This window comes from Channa argus, chromosome 12, assembly GCF_033026475.1.
Source record: "Channa argus isolate prfri chromosome 12, Channa argus male v1.0, whole genome shotgun sequence".
NCBI lineage: Eukaryota > Metazoa > Chordata > Actinopteri > Anabantiformes > Channidae > Channa > Channa argus.
In genome coordinates this window covers 6,475,982-6,491,887 of record NC_090208.1, presented here as the reverse complement: position 1 = coordinate 6,491,887, position 15,906 = coordinate 6,475,982, and the positions used below count along the sequence as shown (strand labels likewise).

The window sequence follows — 15,906 nt, the reverse complement described above, 5'->3', positions numbered from 1 at the left end:
GGGAAAAAAAACTGTGAAAACTGTGCCAATCAACATGGGGAGAATGAACTCACAGGATAAGCCAAAAAAAAAAAAAAAGTCCACCATCAGGACAATAATGAGCCTGGCAGAGTTGAAACCACTTCTCTCCTAACTAAACTCTGCGTTCCAGCTAAAGAACCTTATCTCATCTGTGATACATGGTGGAAGCAGTATCCACCATGAAAGTCCATCAAGGCTGTGACCAGTAACACAACAAGTGGCTCCACCAGGTCTTAAATTTGAGGAAATGTAATGTTTGAGTTAAATTCTTATCTCATTCCTGTAGAAATGCTATGGAAGGAGTCAGGGACTTTGTTAAGGAACCCAGTCGGCCTGAGTTGTTTCCGTTTTGTACGTTCACATACTTACTATGCGCACAACTGTTCTCATCAGCTTATCATTTTCCACCGCAAACACACAAACAACTTGACCGTCAGCTCAACGGCGCATGCTCGTAAACTCGTACTGTACGGAAGTGGACACCTACCATAATTCAGGCGGCGCGTGTTTACTTTTCTGCGTTCATAGGAAGCAAAATACGTGAACTACCTCCGTTAGTTGTCACAATGAAGAAGGCGGCGAAAAACTTAATCAGTTTCTTATTTGTGGACTTTCTCAGCAGCGTCCTCCTCCCAGTGACAGGTCGGTGTGTTTAAATTAGAACCTTTGCTAAAATGTTTCCGTTAGAGAAACAACGGGGGGGATTCAGGCAAACTCCGTTATAAAGTTCCATTAATGTCACAGTGGATAATTTCTGTGAGAATGTGTGAGAAAATGGCCTCAACACATGACTTTATGATACGTTTCGTTATCATGGACTATTCCGGTGAAGTCGCTAAGCTGTTTTTGTTGGGAAACGACCCCAGTCCCTGTCTTCCCTGGACGGATTCTTTTTCAGAGATCGTGTGATTCATTGGGTTATAGCGTGTTCGGGACCTGAAACAAGTTCTCCCTGGCACCTTTCACGTGGCCTGAACTGTATGGCCCAGCTGATATGAACGATTCAGGGGTTTTTACATTACACTTGTCTGATTTCGCCTTGGTAAAGGCGAAGATGTTCAGTTTTCTATGCTGTGTGACTTTGGAAAGTTCCCTGAACTAAATAAAACCTTTGAGGTCATTACATAGATGACCTGTAAGATTTAGGCCATTTGTCACGTGGCTGTTGATACAGTGAACCGGCATAAAACGAGCTTCTCAGGTTGATTCACAATGTTTGCAAAATCTATCTAACAAACGTTTATGGCGCTGTCTGACTCCAATTTATGTATTCATTGCTTTTAATAATTTTCAAGCAAAAATGTCAAATATGCTGTGGTTCTACATTCTCCAATGTTAGGGTGAACAAAATAGTCACTTAAAAATGTTTTATTATGCATTTTTTTCTACTGCCTACCATTTGGAAGACATACTTTAAAAAACAGTGTACATTGGATTAAACAATGACAAATAAAGTTAGTTCAAATTTATTTTAAACTTTTTTTTCCCAGGTGCTTATCCACCAATGGACTCCCCAGACCAAGTATTTGCAGTTGCTGGTGAAGATGTTACTCTCCACATCCACCCCACAACATCAGTTTACCGCAGTACTTGTGTGAAGACGGTGGACTGGTCCCGGGTGGATGGTCCACAACAGTTGACAGTTCATGTTGAGCGCAATGGAGAACACCTTATAAAGGAGAACTCACCAGAGTACCATGGTAGGACCAATCTAATGAGCGATGGCTCTCTGGTGCTGCGCAATGTCACACAGCGGGACAGCGGAAAGTACAGGTACTGCTATAGAAGATTTCTGAATTTTTACGTGTTCGTGTCAGTGACATTTATTGATAACAGAATTATTGTTTTCAGGGGAATCTGTTTACTCCGTCCCTCTGTCCTACTCTTGTGAATGTGATATTTTACAAATGCCTTGAGGAAATTTCATTACATTCGTTATATGGATGAACTGATTAGATTTTTGGTGGTCTGAGGTAGCTGTAACCTCACTTCCTCTTAAATTCATGTCAGCACTATATCTCAGGAATGTCTGGAGCGAATATCATTACATCTGGCAAAAATGTATATTTGGATTTAGAATGAAATGATTAGAGTAAGAGTCTGGACAGATGTGCATGTAAACTGAAACCTGAAAAATTGGCAGAGGCCTACAACATGAGGTGGTAGACAAACAACAGCACAGTGTGAGAAAGACACAGCATAGCTCCTTTTCACGATGTGAACTGTTTGAAATTTAAGGGGATTAGAGCTGTTTTCATAGAATTGATGAGGACAAAGTTAAAACTGAATGCAGCTCTGCTGTGCTAAAGTTCTAGGGTCTAGTTACTGTCATACTCATGTCTCTCGAAAATGTTTTAAAAAAAGTGTAATATTTGCTACTATATAAAAATGCTATTTGCTACTTATTTTACTTTTATATTCCTGTGTGGACCCTACAGTCCATGATGTCCATGCTTCTCCATCCAGGATCTCACCCTAAATCTGTTTGTCTTTATTTCGTCTCTTATTGTTCTTTTCAGTGAATGTTACTCCATTTATTAACACTGATCTCCACCATATTTGTTTTGAAAAAATATTGCCCAAGAATTTCCGTTCTCACTGAATTTGCTTACCTGTGGAAACAGTCTTTTTCTTTAATGAGTCCCTGCTGTCTTTATTTTTTCCCTAATCAAGGTGCATCCTTCTGACACCAGGGTCAAGAGCAAATGTTGAAATGTTTGTCTCTCTCACTGTTGGTGAGCTGACATTTTTTTAAATCTTCAAAATGATTAATGTTACACAAGGGCTATGTAGTCATTTAGTGCTGAAAATAACTGAATTTAAAAACAAACACTAAAAATAAACCGTTAATAAATATCTGATCAAATGATGAATAAAGACAACAATACAGTAGAACTACTGTGGTAGCAGGAGTCTTTTTCCTCTTCAGGTGTGGCGCCTATGGTCATCGTTACTCTCCAGCGAACTTCAGCCAATGAAATATTTCTTCACTGTGACTCAAGAGACTGGAACCGGAAACCACAGATATCTCTGCTGGACGGCAGACGGAAGGACCTCCCTGCTAAGATAACTCAGGCAGAATCTGACAACCTTAGTGCGAGTGTCAATGCAGCAGCTGCTAAAGGTACTTCAACCAAAAGTCAAGATCAGTCCTGTCCGGCAATTTGCACATGTACTAACAGTTGATAATCAGTTTTGCAGTACAGTCTGTAGTAAGCGGGGAACAGCTTTAGTTTTAATACTACTTGTCTTTTTGTTAAAACAGAAACTGGAATCATAATCTGTCGAGTGGAGATACCTGGAACCAGTGTGGTGAAGGAGACACAGATTTCTGTCAGAGGTAAGAAAAAAATCTTTATGATGAAGTTTTGTGGGCTTCACAAAGATTTTCTTCAATTTTCTTTGTCTTTTTTATTTGCTGGTTGCACCAAAGCGCTGAGGTGCCAGTGTCCACAAATGAAAAATATATATACCCCCTGCAGCAAAGACACATTAAAACATTAAAACTTGAAAAAAGACAAACAAACACTAATTGTGCCTGCATTCCACTAAATCAACACTTCAGATGTTGACTTGGATAAGATTGCACTCAAGCTTGTGCTCTGATGATTTCTCCATGTTGACCCGGGTCGTGCACGAACCCAGTGGGTATCTGCATTACCACTCGTCTACCAGCCAATCAGCAGCGTCTCTGCGGTCACTAAACTGTTTTGTTTTGAGCTTCATACGGCAGATGTGCTGCTGTCTAAACTTCCAGTTTCTCTCATGAGCTGTTTCCTAATAATATTTAAAGGATGCCTTCACTCATATTTAACTTGCTTCTTTTGGATCTTGTTTGAGTAGTTCATGTAAATTAATGCCATTAAACTTCCTTTTGAATTCCCTATATTAAAGTATCTCTATTTCTAGCTGAAAAACTCCTCCATTTGACATCACAGGAATTTTCAGTTCAGGTTATGTCATCCTGTTGCTTACGCTATGGAGTTTGTAATCATGGTTAGCCTGCTTTTCCAGCGCTCCCCCAGATAACATCATCTGAACTCCTAATGATTCAATTTCAAATCAGCTTTATTTATATAGCGCATTTCACAAGAAACTTATCTCAAGGCACTTTACAGAATAAAGTCAAGACTATAAAGATGACCAAGCCATAGGCAACAGTGGAGAGGAAAATCTCCCTTTAACGGAAGAAACCTCCAGCAGAACCAGGCTCAGGGTGGGCGGCCATGTGCTTTGACTGGTTGGGGTGAGTGGAAAGTGGAGAGAGAAAAGAAAAGAGCAACAAAAGCAAGAAAACATCGGGCAGGTTGGTAGGACCAGTAGCTGCCCACTCGAAAAACACAGCCCCAAAGCCCGGGGACACCTGCAGAGAGGGACAGGGAGAGGGAGACAGTGAAGGACAAAGACAACTAAGTTGGGGTTCAGTGTCTTGCTCAAGGACACTTCGACATGTGACTGGAAGAGGTGGGTATTGAACCAACAAGTGTGACAACCGCTCTACCTTCCTGCGCCACAGCTGCCCACTTTGAGGGCGTGAGAGGATAGGAGAGAGGGTCAAGAGAAGTAAAGGGGCTCAGTGCATCAGGGGGTGGGTCGCCCAGCAGTTGAAGCCTATAGCAGCATAACTATTACTAACTCCTCTGGGTGATGTCATCTGGAGGAACGTTTTAGCTAGAAACAGTGAAATATTTTAGAATAAGTCAGAGGGCAGTTTAAAAGCTTTATGCATATTTATACCCTAAACTAAACTCATCAAAAGCAAGTCAAAAATTGGTGAAGTTGCCCTTTAAAGAGAGGGCTCATAGATGTTGTTAGGAACAGCTCTTGAACTCTGAATGCCAATCGTGCTGCAGTAGTACTGTGTTTGACATCAAAACTTTGTTTCTGCAGATGAGTTTTACCCGCTGGATTCAGGTCATGGAGGCTTCGTGTTGCCGTTAATCGCCTTCACATCGGGTGTGCTTTTGACTGTTGCATTTTATTCTTTGGTTAGCATGGAAATGATCAAGAACCTGTCACATTCACTAAGAGGTTGGTCTCTAGCAGTCGTAAGTGACAGTGGTCTGTATGAAGTAATAACAGTAACAGGAAGTCAGAAATTCAACAGCGACTTCTCTGTTTTTGTCTCGTTTCAGGGCTTATTGGGGGAAAGATTAGTGATTCTCCTGACATTCTTCAATTCAATATACTTGATAAAGGTAAAAACACTGTTTTCCCGTACAAATTTATTCTGAACATTGGTGAAAAAGCTGTAAATGTAAATGTTTCAGAACAGCTCCAACATTACCATTTGAGGTCTTAAGGCCAGGGTCAGCATGTGATACACTGTGTACAGAGGTGGTACTCAATTTAAAAAAAAAAAAACAAGTATCAGCCTAACAAAATATTTACTAGTACCACTACAAATTCTTTGTTTTTTAAACAATACTGAATATGATAATTATCGCAAAACATATACAGTAATTAATATGAAAAAGGGTGAAAGGTTACTGTTGGTAAAAGTGGAGCTGATTATAACGGCTGACAGGTGGTCAATCCATAATGATACACCAGCATTAAATTTTTTTTTAAATAAAACCACATGACATTTTTATATCAAAAACCACCAACTGGTATTAATGTTGTGGCTGATCAGTGTACATTTACAGTTAATTATTTGGCAGATGATTTTATCCAAAGCAGAACAAGCTAAGTCATGGGGTAGACATTGAAAGCAAAATGCCATGAGAATGAATGTTTGAGTTTTTTCAGATGTGTTTGTCCTCTGACTGTTTCAGATTATGGAGACATCACCAAAGTGGAAACAACAGGAACTTTAAAACCTCTGATCAGCCACAGTCAGTTCCTGTTTCATCTCCGTCTTTACCGCTGTCCTATTATAGGATCTGTTTCTGATGCCATGACTGTTATAATTTACCTTGTTGTCTCTGGTTGTCGACATTAGCTGCTAAGTGGTTTGGACAAAGACCCATTGTATGTCTAGTTGCCTTTGCACTCCATAAATCATATCCAGTGAATATTACATATATTTTAATACTGTTAAGTTTATTATTTAATCAAATCATATGGACACAAGTTGTGTTCCTGTGTTTCAGATGCACCACTGACTGGAGTTGAAGCTTCCCACGAGCTTGCGAGAAGAGACCTAGAGGGGATGAATGCATACAAAGACAAAATCATCAGTGCTGCAAAGGAGTACGATAACATCTTTATCCCGGTTTCCTTATGTGGTTCCTGTTGCTGTGGTCATCTTGAGATGATGACCAATAAATTCTACTGTGCCCTAATTGTCCTCCAATATTAGAAAAAGTTACTAACCTAGTATTGGAAACAATAACTAAATTACTCATAAACTAACAACAAAAAAACATGCTATAACTTATGAATATTGTGACCAGTCTGTTATGTTCTTCTTTCTTCTGGTGTCAGAGGTCACCAGCACTTGACACACCATGTGTCTTTTACATTTACAGTCGCAACTAGAACAAAGATAGGTAAAGAACAAAGCTGGTGATAAAGTTGTTGTCAACAAATCCAGTGAAAAATGCAGAAGCCCAACAATGCGTCAGTCCAGTGTCTTTTATTCCTGCTAAAGTTAATGTTTGAAAATTGGTCATAGATATACAGTTAAGTTTCATAAGAGGCTCAGTGGTTTTGTAAATGTCTGTCATTGTATTTGTTCATTGTATCTGCAGGTATGGTATACACCCAGCTATTATTGCTGCCATCATCTCCAGACAATCTCAGTTTGGAGCAACTCTGAGACCGAACGGTTTTGGACATACTGACAGAGATTGCTTCGGTCTCATGCAGGTATGTGCCTGACGACTAACCAAACCAACATCAGTACAGGTCAAAGACAACAGCTCTCCAATGTTGTTGGTTGTATCCACATCATACACGAGTTTTCCGTGTCCACACTGACACACCGGAGAAGCATATTCAGATTTAGACACTCTTAGTTTAAAGTAGGTGTGCGTAGGTCTCAAAGCTGCAAGTTTTTTGGTGATTGAATGTTTCCAGCTGATGGTGTGTGCTGATGGTGTGTACTGTTGGCGCAGATCAATAAGAACTACCACACACTAGTAGGTGGTCCATACGATGAAGATCACCTGAAACACGGAGCCTCCATTCTCGTCAATTGCATCGAAACCATGAAGAAGCGGCCCAATTGGACCAAAGAACAGCAACTGAAAGGTAAAAACATGGGTGTTCTATGCCTCCTTTCCTTTGTGTTTCTGTCATGAAGAATCTGAGCATCAGCTTCACTGTGTTTCAGGAGCGTTGGCTTGCTACATAGCAGGTGAGGAAAAAGTCCTTCAATTGACATATGAAAATGTGGACAGTGAGACTCCATATAAAGACTTCGCCAATGACGTTGTCGCCAGAGCACAGTGGTTTGCCCACAATGCCTTTTAAATGTCAAATCATTTCATCATTATAAGTCAATCAGCTGCATTTACCCAAACCTATCGTGGAAGCGAAGAACGGGATAGAGAGTTTTTTTGTTTTAAACATTTTTTCATTAAGCTTAGTTTAGGAAGCTGCTTTGCATTTTCTACCTTTATTTTACACAACTAGTGTTTACCAGCAAGTATTATTATTTTAGTAATATGTTTGTCCAAATATATGTCAAAGCACATTTTTTCTAGTTGTACAATTGTGAAGAATTGTCATTTCTTAATCTCACTTTATATTTTATTTATCATGTGTCCGTCCTTGAATCACACAGAACTCTAATGACAGTAGTCAGTTAAGCTTCATAAAAACCATTAAAACTATAAACAAACACACACACTGTTACATTATGAATCATATGTACTGTTACATTTAGATTTTTACAATTTCAGACCATGTTATCAACAACTGCTGATTGTTGTCACTATGACGTATTCAGATTTATTTAATTTCTGGAGGAAATTTACCAGAAGAAAACAGAGGAGCTGCTGACAGGTGAATCAACAAAACCAAAAAGTTCTCTCTGTGTGGGATGTTTTCAAGAACAAAAACATCGAGGTTATGAAGTCATAAAGTGATGCCTGTTGACCCAAAGCTCAGTGCATTTTACAATAATCTGTAGCCATCTTGTGAGACTTCTGCCTTTGTGTTAGTCAGTTGGAGACAATAAAACACCTACAAATAGTATATTTACAATCACAAAAGAGAAGCTATTTCTAACGTAAAACAAAGGCAATCTGAGAATCACATGTTTCAAATCATAATTGTATTTTTTATTTTTTTTAATAAGCAAAAACATGCAGTACCTAAGTATAGTTATTGCTCCCTGGGCCTTATAGCTGCTTCATGTTATTAATGGGACGGTCCACTGTTCCAAGTCTTCTCTATTTGTTGACAGTGTCTCTCAGGGTGGATCTGTTAAGTCCCAGAGCCTTAAAAACAGCTTTGCAACCCTTTCCCGGACTGATGGGTAGTTGTTGTTTTTTTTCTGCATAAATTTGCTCAGGGGTAAAATGGTCTTGCCTCAAAAAATGCAATTAGTTTTGTATTTGATCCTGTTGCCTTTGATTTATTTTAGTTTTTTTTATATAACACACAAAAAAGTTTATTATTAGGTAAAGTTGTTTTTAAGAAAAAAAATTTATATGTTTTTTTTAACAAAACAAATATTTAATAAGTAAGCTTAGTAACTTAAAGAAACACATTTTTTATGAGGTAATTTAACAATGAAGAATTTGTTAAAATGAATTTAATTTATTGCCACTTCTCAACATATTTTATTAAGCTCACACTTACGTTATATTTAATGCATGAACCAAAGTAAGAAGGTGAATAAAGTTTTTATTGAAGGTAAGAAGCAGAGCGATTTCTATGTATTTGGGGCCTTTGCTCTTTAGATGTTGTTTTTTCAATGTTGTTTGAAACAAATTTTGTTGTAAACACATTTGCACTTCCGTTAAAAAGTATGTTTGTTACCTGTGTGTCTCAGAATTGTCTGTTTGATTTCTGTTTTAAAATGAACTTATTTTACTAATGTGATGGATGTTGGTTATGTGTTATTGTTAGTTGCTAAATGTGAAAACCTTTTCTGTGTTTTTGTTGGTATTAAACCAACAAGAGCAAAAGTAAAAGGTACACAAGGGCTGTGCCATAAAGTGCCATCAAAGTGTTATTTTTGTGTAAAAAAAAATTCACTGGAACACGAGTTAGATGTTTAAAGACTGTGATTATGAAGAATAAAATAACTAGTTGGTAGCTATCATGAACCTGCTTGGTGTGTTGAATCACAGAACTGAAGACTAGTTTCTTGTAATGATTTAAATATTAGGAAAAATACAGATTAAAATTCAATTAAGATCTGTCAAGGAAAATTATCAGAGTATTTATATCTTGTGGTAATATACAACCCCAATTCAAAAAAAGTTGGGACGATGTGTAAAACCTTAAAAATAAAATAAATAACAGAATGCAAGGATTTGCAAATCTCATCAACCCACATTTTCTTCATAATAGAACATAAACAACATTTCAGATGTTGAAACAGACATTTTACCATTTAATTGAAAATATTAGCTCATTCTGAATTTGATGGCAACAAGACATCTGAACAGGGCAACATAAACATCTGGGAAGTGACGAGACCATTTGCTGGAATTTTGGGAAAGTAATGTCCCATTCTTGTCTGATGCAGGATTCTAGCTTCCGTTTTTATTTTACCTTTTACACATGTTCGAACTTTTTTGAATTGGGGTTGTACTTTTACCATTTTCTTCTTTAATTTGAATTTTCATTCACCTTTGTTTAAACAATTTGACTAAAGCTGTACATAACTTTACATTTTCCCTCTCACAATGTATAAGAAACTCAAAATACACTAAGAGGCCACAGTGCGACCGATATTTGTAGATTATAGTTTATTAATCATTTGATTGAACATATGTTTGTAACCTAGTCAAAATGAGGTCTGGAAAGAAACATGGAAGCGGTGTCAGCTGTATCTAGATTGTGACACTAAAACATGCTGGATTTCACATTGACAATGGGAATATTACAGTACGTGACCTGATGGTGATTTTAAAAGTGCAAATTCAATGTTTATGTTAGTCAGATTTCTAATTAATAATAAATAATAATAATTATAAAATTTATAATTTCTGACCTGTTTTTGTGCAGCATTTGCAACCGTCTGATCAAACTCTGCTTAAAGACTTAAGGACAGAGATTTGAATGAGGAGACCATCATGGATCTAGATATCAGAAAAAGTTTAGTCCTGAAATGAAAAACAAAACCAGCCCAAAAAAACCCCACATCATCTGCTATCACATCATTTCACATCTCCCTCTCTGATGGTTGCCATGTCGAAAAGAACATGAATGAGATATACTGACCCCGTTGGTGCTGGTCCCAAGCCCGGATAAAATGGGAGGGTTGTGGCAGGAAGGGCATCCAGCATAAAGTACTCATGCCAAATCAACGTGCAGAACACATTCTGAAGGCACAAGCCAAGAGCTGTTGATCTTTTGGACTAAGTCCATACTGAAGACACATTAAGACTTTTCCAGTTATTTAGTTGATGTGGAGAAACTGATCCACCAGCATATCAGGGAGTTTTCGCTGTAGTTTTAAACCACCTGCTGTTACCATGGTCACCAGTCCAAGTAAAAGTTAATATCTGCTGAGCACCAGGGGGCAATAATGCATGTTTTTGATTGGACTAGATATTCAGAATATGGCACATGCTTCAGTTTAACAGTCTGATCTAACGCGACTTTAGTACATGCACATAAACAATTTCCATTATGCATAAGTTTCTCAAGAAAATCACCACAGTACAAAATATGATTTTAAAATTAACTGACCAAACCTGTTTAATTTGGCATGTGTTTTACGTCGGATGCCGTTCCTGACACAACCCTGTGCATTTACCCAGACTTGGGACTGGCACAAGAAGACACTGGCTCAAGAAGACACTGGCTCGTGCCCCCTTGTGGCAATTTTAAAAAATGTTCACAAAAATTGATCACAAGTTGAATAATTAAGAACTATATTCATATATAAAAGTTTCATAAAATTTGAGAGAAAAAAGAAAATAACTTACAAACCTGAAAATTAAACACTAGAAAAACGTCTTATATGTAAGTAATTTTTCTATGATTAGTCTTTACAAATAACAAAACTACTTGTCAGGACGACTGACAAACTGCTGCAGTCAAATCACACCTGAGGTTCTCGGTTACGTGGATCAGTAAATGCAGGACTTCTACTGTAACAGCAGAGAGAGTCCACGACTTTCGCGTGACCTTCAGACAAAGTGTTTGGGTTTCTGGGCGGTGGTGGGCTTGCCCTGTGGTGGGAGGGTCTTGTGCTTGTCTGCCGACTCACCCGGGTCTCCACGGAGATGTGTGGGATTTTCCGCTGTGATGAATAAAACATAAACATAATTCTTTTAAAATAATATATAAAATAATATAATATTAATATATTAACAAATCAACATCTCTGTGACATGCAGTTCTTTTACTCTAAAATCCGTCAGAATAAATCTTGAATCCTTATCTTAATTAAACGCTTATTCTTTAATATGTTGCCATTTCTGTCAACAAACCTTTTGATGCCTAAAATGTAGAGGGAAACCGTCTTTTGTTGACTAAAACCAGCCTAAATACGCGCGTCTTTGCCCCCAGACTTGACCACTTGTTTAAAAAGCAATTCAAATGGTTCATGGTTGCTGTGAGAATTTGACATTTTTATTTTCCCTTTCCTTTCAGGGGTCACCATAGCGAATCATTTGCCTCCATCTAACCCTGTCCTCTGCATCCCTGACTTCATCATGTTCTCTCCGTTCTGGAATGGAAGTCAGATTCAGTGTGGACGATTGGCATGTTTAATTAGCCATGTGTTTTACGTCGGATGCCCTTCCTGACACAACCCTCTGCATGTTCCAGACTTGGGACTGACACAAGAAGACACTGGGTTTTGCCCCTTTGTATTAGCATTCTGTAAGAAGTTTACATAAAACTACTAAATTTTAATCCTAGTTTCTCTTCATTGATTGGTCTCAGTTTCTATGAATGTACTAAGCTTAAGGACTTAATTTCTCACCTGCAGACAAGATAACTTAAACAGTGAGGTTAAGTTTAGGGTTAGAGACTTGAAAATAGCTGCAGTGCCAGTTCTCACTAGTATAAATGTACAAACATGTCTGTCTTACTCTGTAGTTTGAATAAAGCGAACTCCAGTCCCTTCATGGCCTTGGCTTGGTTAGTTTTAAACCTTGCAAAACCGAACTCCTGGTAGAGAAACACAAAGGATTAGACACGAGCAGCATCTCAAATCAGGGCCTTCAGTTCAGCGTGTGGCTGAAAGCTGCATTTGAAACCCTACTGTGTCACAGCATCACAACGAGTCTGTCCTATTTCAAAGGCTGCTTGAAATGCAGCCAAGAAATCCACACAACAAAGGCTCCAACAGGTGGATCCTTTGCAGCATGGCCCTGAATTCACACATAATTACAGAAAGATGTGCATTGGTCTTTGCTGTTCCAATTTCATTTTGTAATATTGACATTCCTGCATTGCGAGGCCATGTCGGGAGGTCCCCGCTACTTCAGAGGACTGAAGGTAAAGACTGGGGATTAAAGTTAGGTTTAGTTTAAGGCAAAGGCAAATTCATTCTTTTTGGGTCTTTCCCAGTTCCTGAGTCTCTAATTGACAGGCAAGTAAACCAGGCACTAGTTGTATCCATGTTAATCTTTCAATTGTGAAGGTAAAGCTTATTATAATGGTCCTCACAAATAATAGCATGTACCTGTATGGGCCGGGCAAAGCCATATATACCAGAGGAGATCCAGGCCTCTCTCCTCAGTTTGGTCCAAGATGGCTGAATAATGTTCTCCTTAAACACACACCGCTCTACCACCATCTGGGAGTAAGAGACAGTAAATACTGGACATTATCGGGGTCAAGTTCAGGTGTGTTGTATTTTCCGCACATATGCTTAACACACATACAAGGAAACAGAAAGTTGTTGTTCCTCATGAACCTTAATGAAACTCAGAAGAAGTGTACAAACACCAAGGTCTTAAAGGTCAGATTGAGCACTTGGATGTAACCAAGGTAACTTAGGTTAGTTTACTGATCTCTGCTGTCTGCTGAAACACTGGAAACTTTAGATAAAATGTTTCCTATAAGTAAGTTGGGTCGTGTCTCACCATCAGTGTGTTGTGGTTGAGGTTCCAGGTCTTGGTGGTGAATGTGTGCATGTGAGGGTCCACAACTGAGTCCTCCAGGACATAGACGGCGCGCGCCATGTGGCCAGGGAAGACCCGCTCTGCCCACCCAGGGAGGTGGTTGGTCTTAGTTAGCAGTCGTCGTGACAGCAGGCGGTTGCTAGGGGTGACCTCGCGGTACAGGACGTCTTCGGTGAGGACATGGCCACTAATAGACAAAGACATACAAATTCACAGATGTTCAACTGTGTGATGAACAGTTTTAACTATCCTTCTGTTTTTTTAGTTTTTTATACTCACTTTGTGTTTCTTTATGTTGTTTTGCATTTCTTCGTTTACCCCCTGTTCCTACTTGTTTTTGGGGTAATTTTGAGTCTCTTTAAATTTATCCATTCGTGCTTTTAATGGTAACGGCTTTTGGATCCCCTGTATCTGTTGCTTTTCGGTTGACATGAACAAGCCTTTTCAGTAATCCTTTCACCCTGACTGGATGCTGAGATGTACTTTCTGCAGAGCTGGTATTTATCTGATCTAACTGACCTTCATCGAAGACTTTGTCCCTACTCCAGCAGGTGGTCGTTATGTAAAAGCCTTTGCTAACCACAGAATTATGAATTAAAGAACATGTACCTGTATGGGTTGGGGTAACGCTGCCAGAAGGCCACCAGCACCTGATGCCATGGACTCCTTATGTCAGTCTCACTGTGGAAATACTTCCCCATGGCTACACACACACACACAGTCTCGCTATCACACACAGAGCCTGCTGTTGAGAGTTCATTCAGGAGCTGCAGGAAAAAGAAACGAGACAAACAGAGACAGTGATGTTTCACAAGATTTGGATTTGTGTGTAAAAAAGCCTATTATATTTGTTTTATACACTGGTGTCCTTAATTCACACAAGTATAATCCACTGTTCAAATTTCCGATTCATTTAAATTAGAGACTCCTTATGGTTTAGACTATGGCGGGAGTGAAGGAAGAAAAAAAAAAAAAAAAAAGATCTGCTGCGTTGGCCGGGAATCGAACCCGGGTCAACTGCTTGGAAGGCAGCTATGCTAACCACTATACCACCAACGCCTGCGATGTTCACATATCATGTATTTTTGTTTATAAAACGAAAATGTAAACATTATTGACGTACGTACACTCATAACTGTTACTTGATCGGCGGAGTGACGGATTTGGCCGCTAAATGCAGTAGCTATGACCGACTCCGGTAACGATATAGCGTTAGGCTAAGAGCGCTTAGTCTTTTGTTGTTCCGGTTACTTGTCATTTACGGTAAATGTGCCAGTTAAGATCGCTTAACCATCGCTAACCATTGCCAGAGTTAACTTAGTTAAGCCCGTTTGGTAGCTAGTATTCGCTAACTGTACGATACTGACGTTACTTATACGTCGGTCCAGAGTCAAATACTTTTTGTGGAAATAATTAACTTACGAAGTTTGAAAGACTTGGGAGATTGTTCTCTAACACCAGTGGTGGTTTTGAAGATATATCCAGATTCCTCAAAGTCTACTCTATCCATCTGGGCAATGGCACAGTTGGTCGACTAAATGATAAAATACGATTTTAACTCATTTTTCAAAGAAGCGAATCTGTTCTGATACAAAACGAATATGGCGGAGCTTAGACAATCGCTATAGGAAGCACGAGTCAAGTAAAAGAAAACGGGTTCAAAATTTTATTTATTATAAAGCGGACAACACAAACTTTCACCCAGATGGTTAGAAACGTTTACAGATATTCTTAAAATATAAGCACAACGTTGAGTGTTTTAGAGAAGAGACCTTTTATTTGCTTTTAAACCTTATCGGGTATTTTACTTTTATTAAAAAAAAAACACGACTACGTCTGAAAATTGAATAAATGCAAATACTTGCCAATCACAAACTGACACGTGTGGGCTATTCTTGGTGCTAAATTCACATTAGCTATTTTTTATCAACCTGTATGTTACTAACGAAAACCCATCAACATCCTATGACGCAGCTACTTCCTAAACCCAGCGGCTCTTCGTCATCACCATCAGCAGCGGCAGCAGCATCTGGAGGATGGTGTGCAGCATCTGGAGGCTACTGCCAACACTCAGGCGCTCACCTACCTGTGGTTTGTGGTTTACAGCAGCTGTTAAACTCGATGATAAAGACACGGTGTCCAGTAAAAGTGATCAGGTGTGGTCGGTTTGTGCTTTGCAGCCGCTGCAGCTTCTGAATGAAGAAGAAGGAACAGAAACTGAAGTCAGGTGACTGTAACATTAACAATGTGCTTCTCACTTTTCTCCACTAGATGACGAACTTTGACTACATTTATTTGCACAGAAGCTTTCAACGGCAAAGAAGTACAAAGTGCCTTGTGATTTCTATGGTCTTTCCTGTAGTTTAAGCATCGTCACAGCTGATTAGAGACTAACTTGCAATTTTTTTATATTGTCCAAATATGACTCCAAGTGAACTCCTCTTCACAAATGGAATTGTCTAAAAACTTGTTTGTTTGCAGATGAAAAATGACCTTTTAGATAAATGTGACACCCTAACATGATGTACCGACAGTGACACACTAACATGATGTTAATTTGTGTGTATTAAATTAGTTTCACTGTTCATTAATGCAATTTCAGGGATAGTATAATTATTCATTAACGATAAAAAACATTTGTTCACCCACTGTGATGCAACACAACCTGCAGAAGAAC

At 38.8% G+C, this 15,906-nt stretch overlaps 2 protein-coding genes and 1 non-coding gene across 7 annotated transcripts; 1 reads left to right on the top strand and 2 right to left on the bottom strand.

The window, feature by feature from the left end:
• Window positions 1–466: 466 nt before the first annotated feature.
• LOC137137194 (butyrophilin subfamily 2 member A2-like) lies at window positions 467–12,195 on the top strand. Of its 4 annotated transcripts, none has more exons than XM_067523144.1 (13): window positions 468–663; window positions 1,512–1,794; window positions 2,695–2,756; window positions 2,951–3,145; window positions 3,287–3,361; window positions 4,912–5,052; window positions 5,157–5,219; window positions 5,799–5,858; window positions 6,117–6,216; window positions 6,717–6,834; window positions 7,083–7,218; window positions 7,301–7,324; window positions 11,749–12,193. In XM_067523144.1, exons 1-13 carry the CDS (start codon window positions 588–590, stop codon window positions 11,901–11,903), a joined length of 1,488 nt encoding a protein of 495 aa, XP_067379245.1. In that variant the 5' UTR covers window positions 468–587; the 3' UTR covers window positions 11,904–12,193. The 4 variants fall into 4 exon arrangements, with proteins under 4 accessions (XP_067379248.1, XP_067379245.1, XP_067379246.1 ...); XM_067523146.1 differs by lacking the exon at window positions 468–663 and adding an exon at window positions 706–926 and having other exon boundaries at window positions 11,749–12,195; XM_067523147.1 differs by lacking the exon at window positions 4,912–5,052 and having other exon boundaries at window positions 467–663; window positions 11,749–12,194.
• On the bottom strand, window positions 9,411–15,471 carry LOC137137213 (PRELI domain-containing protein 1, mitochondrial-like). Of its 2 annotated transcripts, XM_067523180.1 has the most exons (6): window positions 15,316–15,471; window positions 13,839–13,996; window positions 13,191–13,416; window positions 12,788–12,901; window positions 12,192–12,270; window positions 9,411–11,395 (listed from the first exon to the last, which is right to left on the bottom strand). In XM_067523180.1, exons 2-6 carry the CDS (start codon window positions 13,928–13,930, stop codon window positions 11,283–11,285), a joined length of 624 nt encoding a protein of 207 aa, XP_067379281.1. In that variant the 5' UTR covers window positions 13,931–13,996; window positions 15,316–15,471; the 3' UTR covers window positions 9,411–11,282. The 2 variants fall into 2 exon arrangements, with proteins under 2 accessions (XP_067379281.1, XP_067379280.1); XM_067523179.1 differs by lacking the exon at window positions 12,192–12,270.
• On the bottom strand, window positions 14,217–14,288 carry trnag-ucc (transfer RNA glycine (anticodon UCC)). The gene has a single exon. It is a non-coding gene; the product is annotated as a tRNA-Gly (tRNA).
• Window positions 15,472–15,906: the final 435 nt, after the last annotated feature.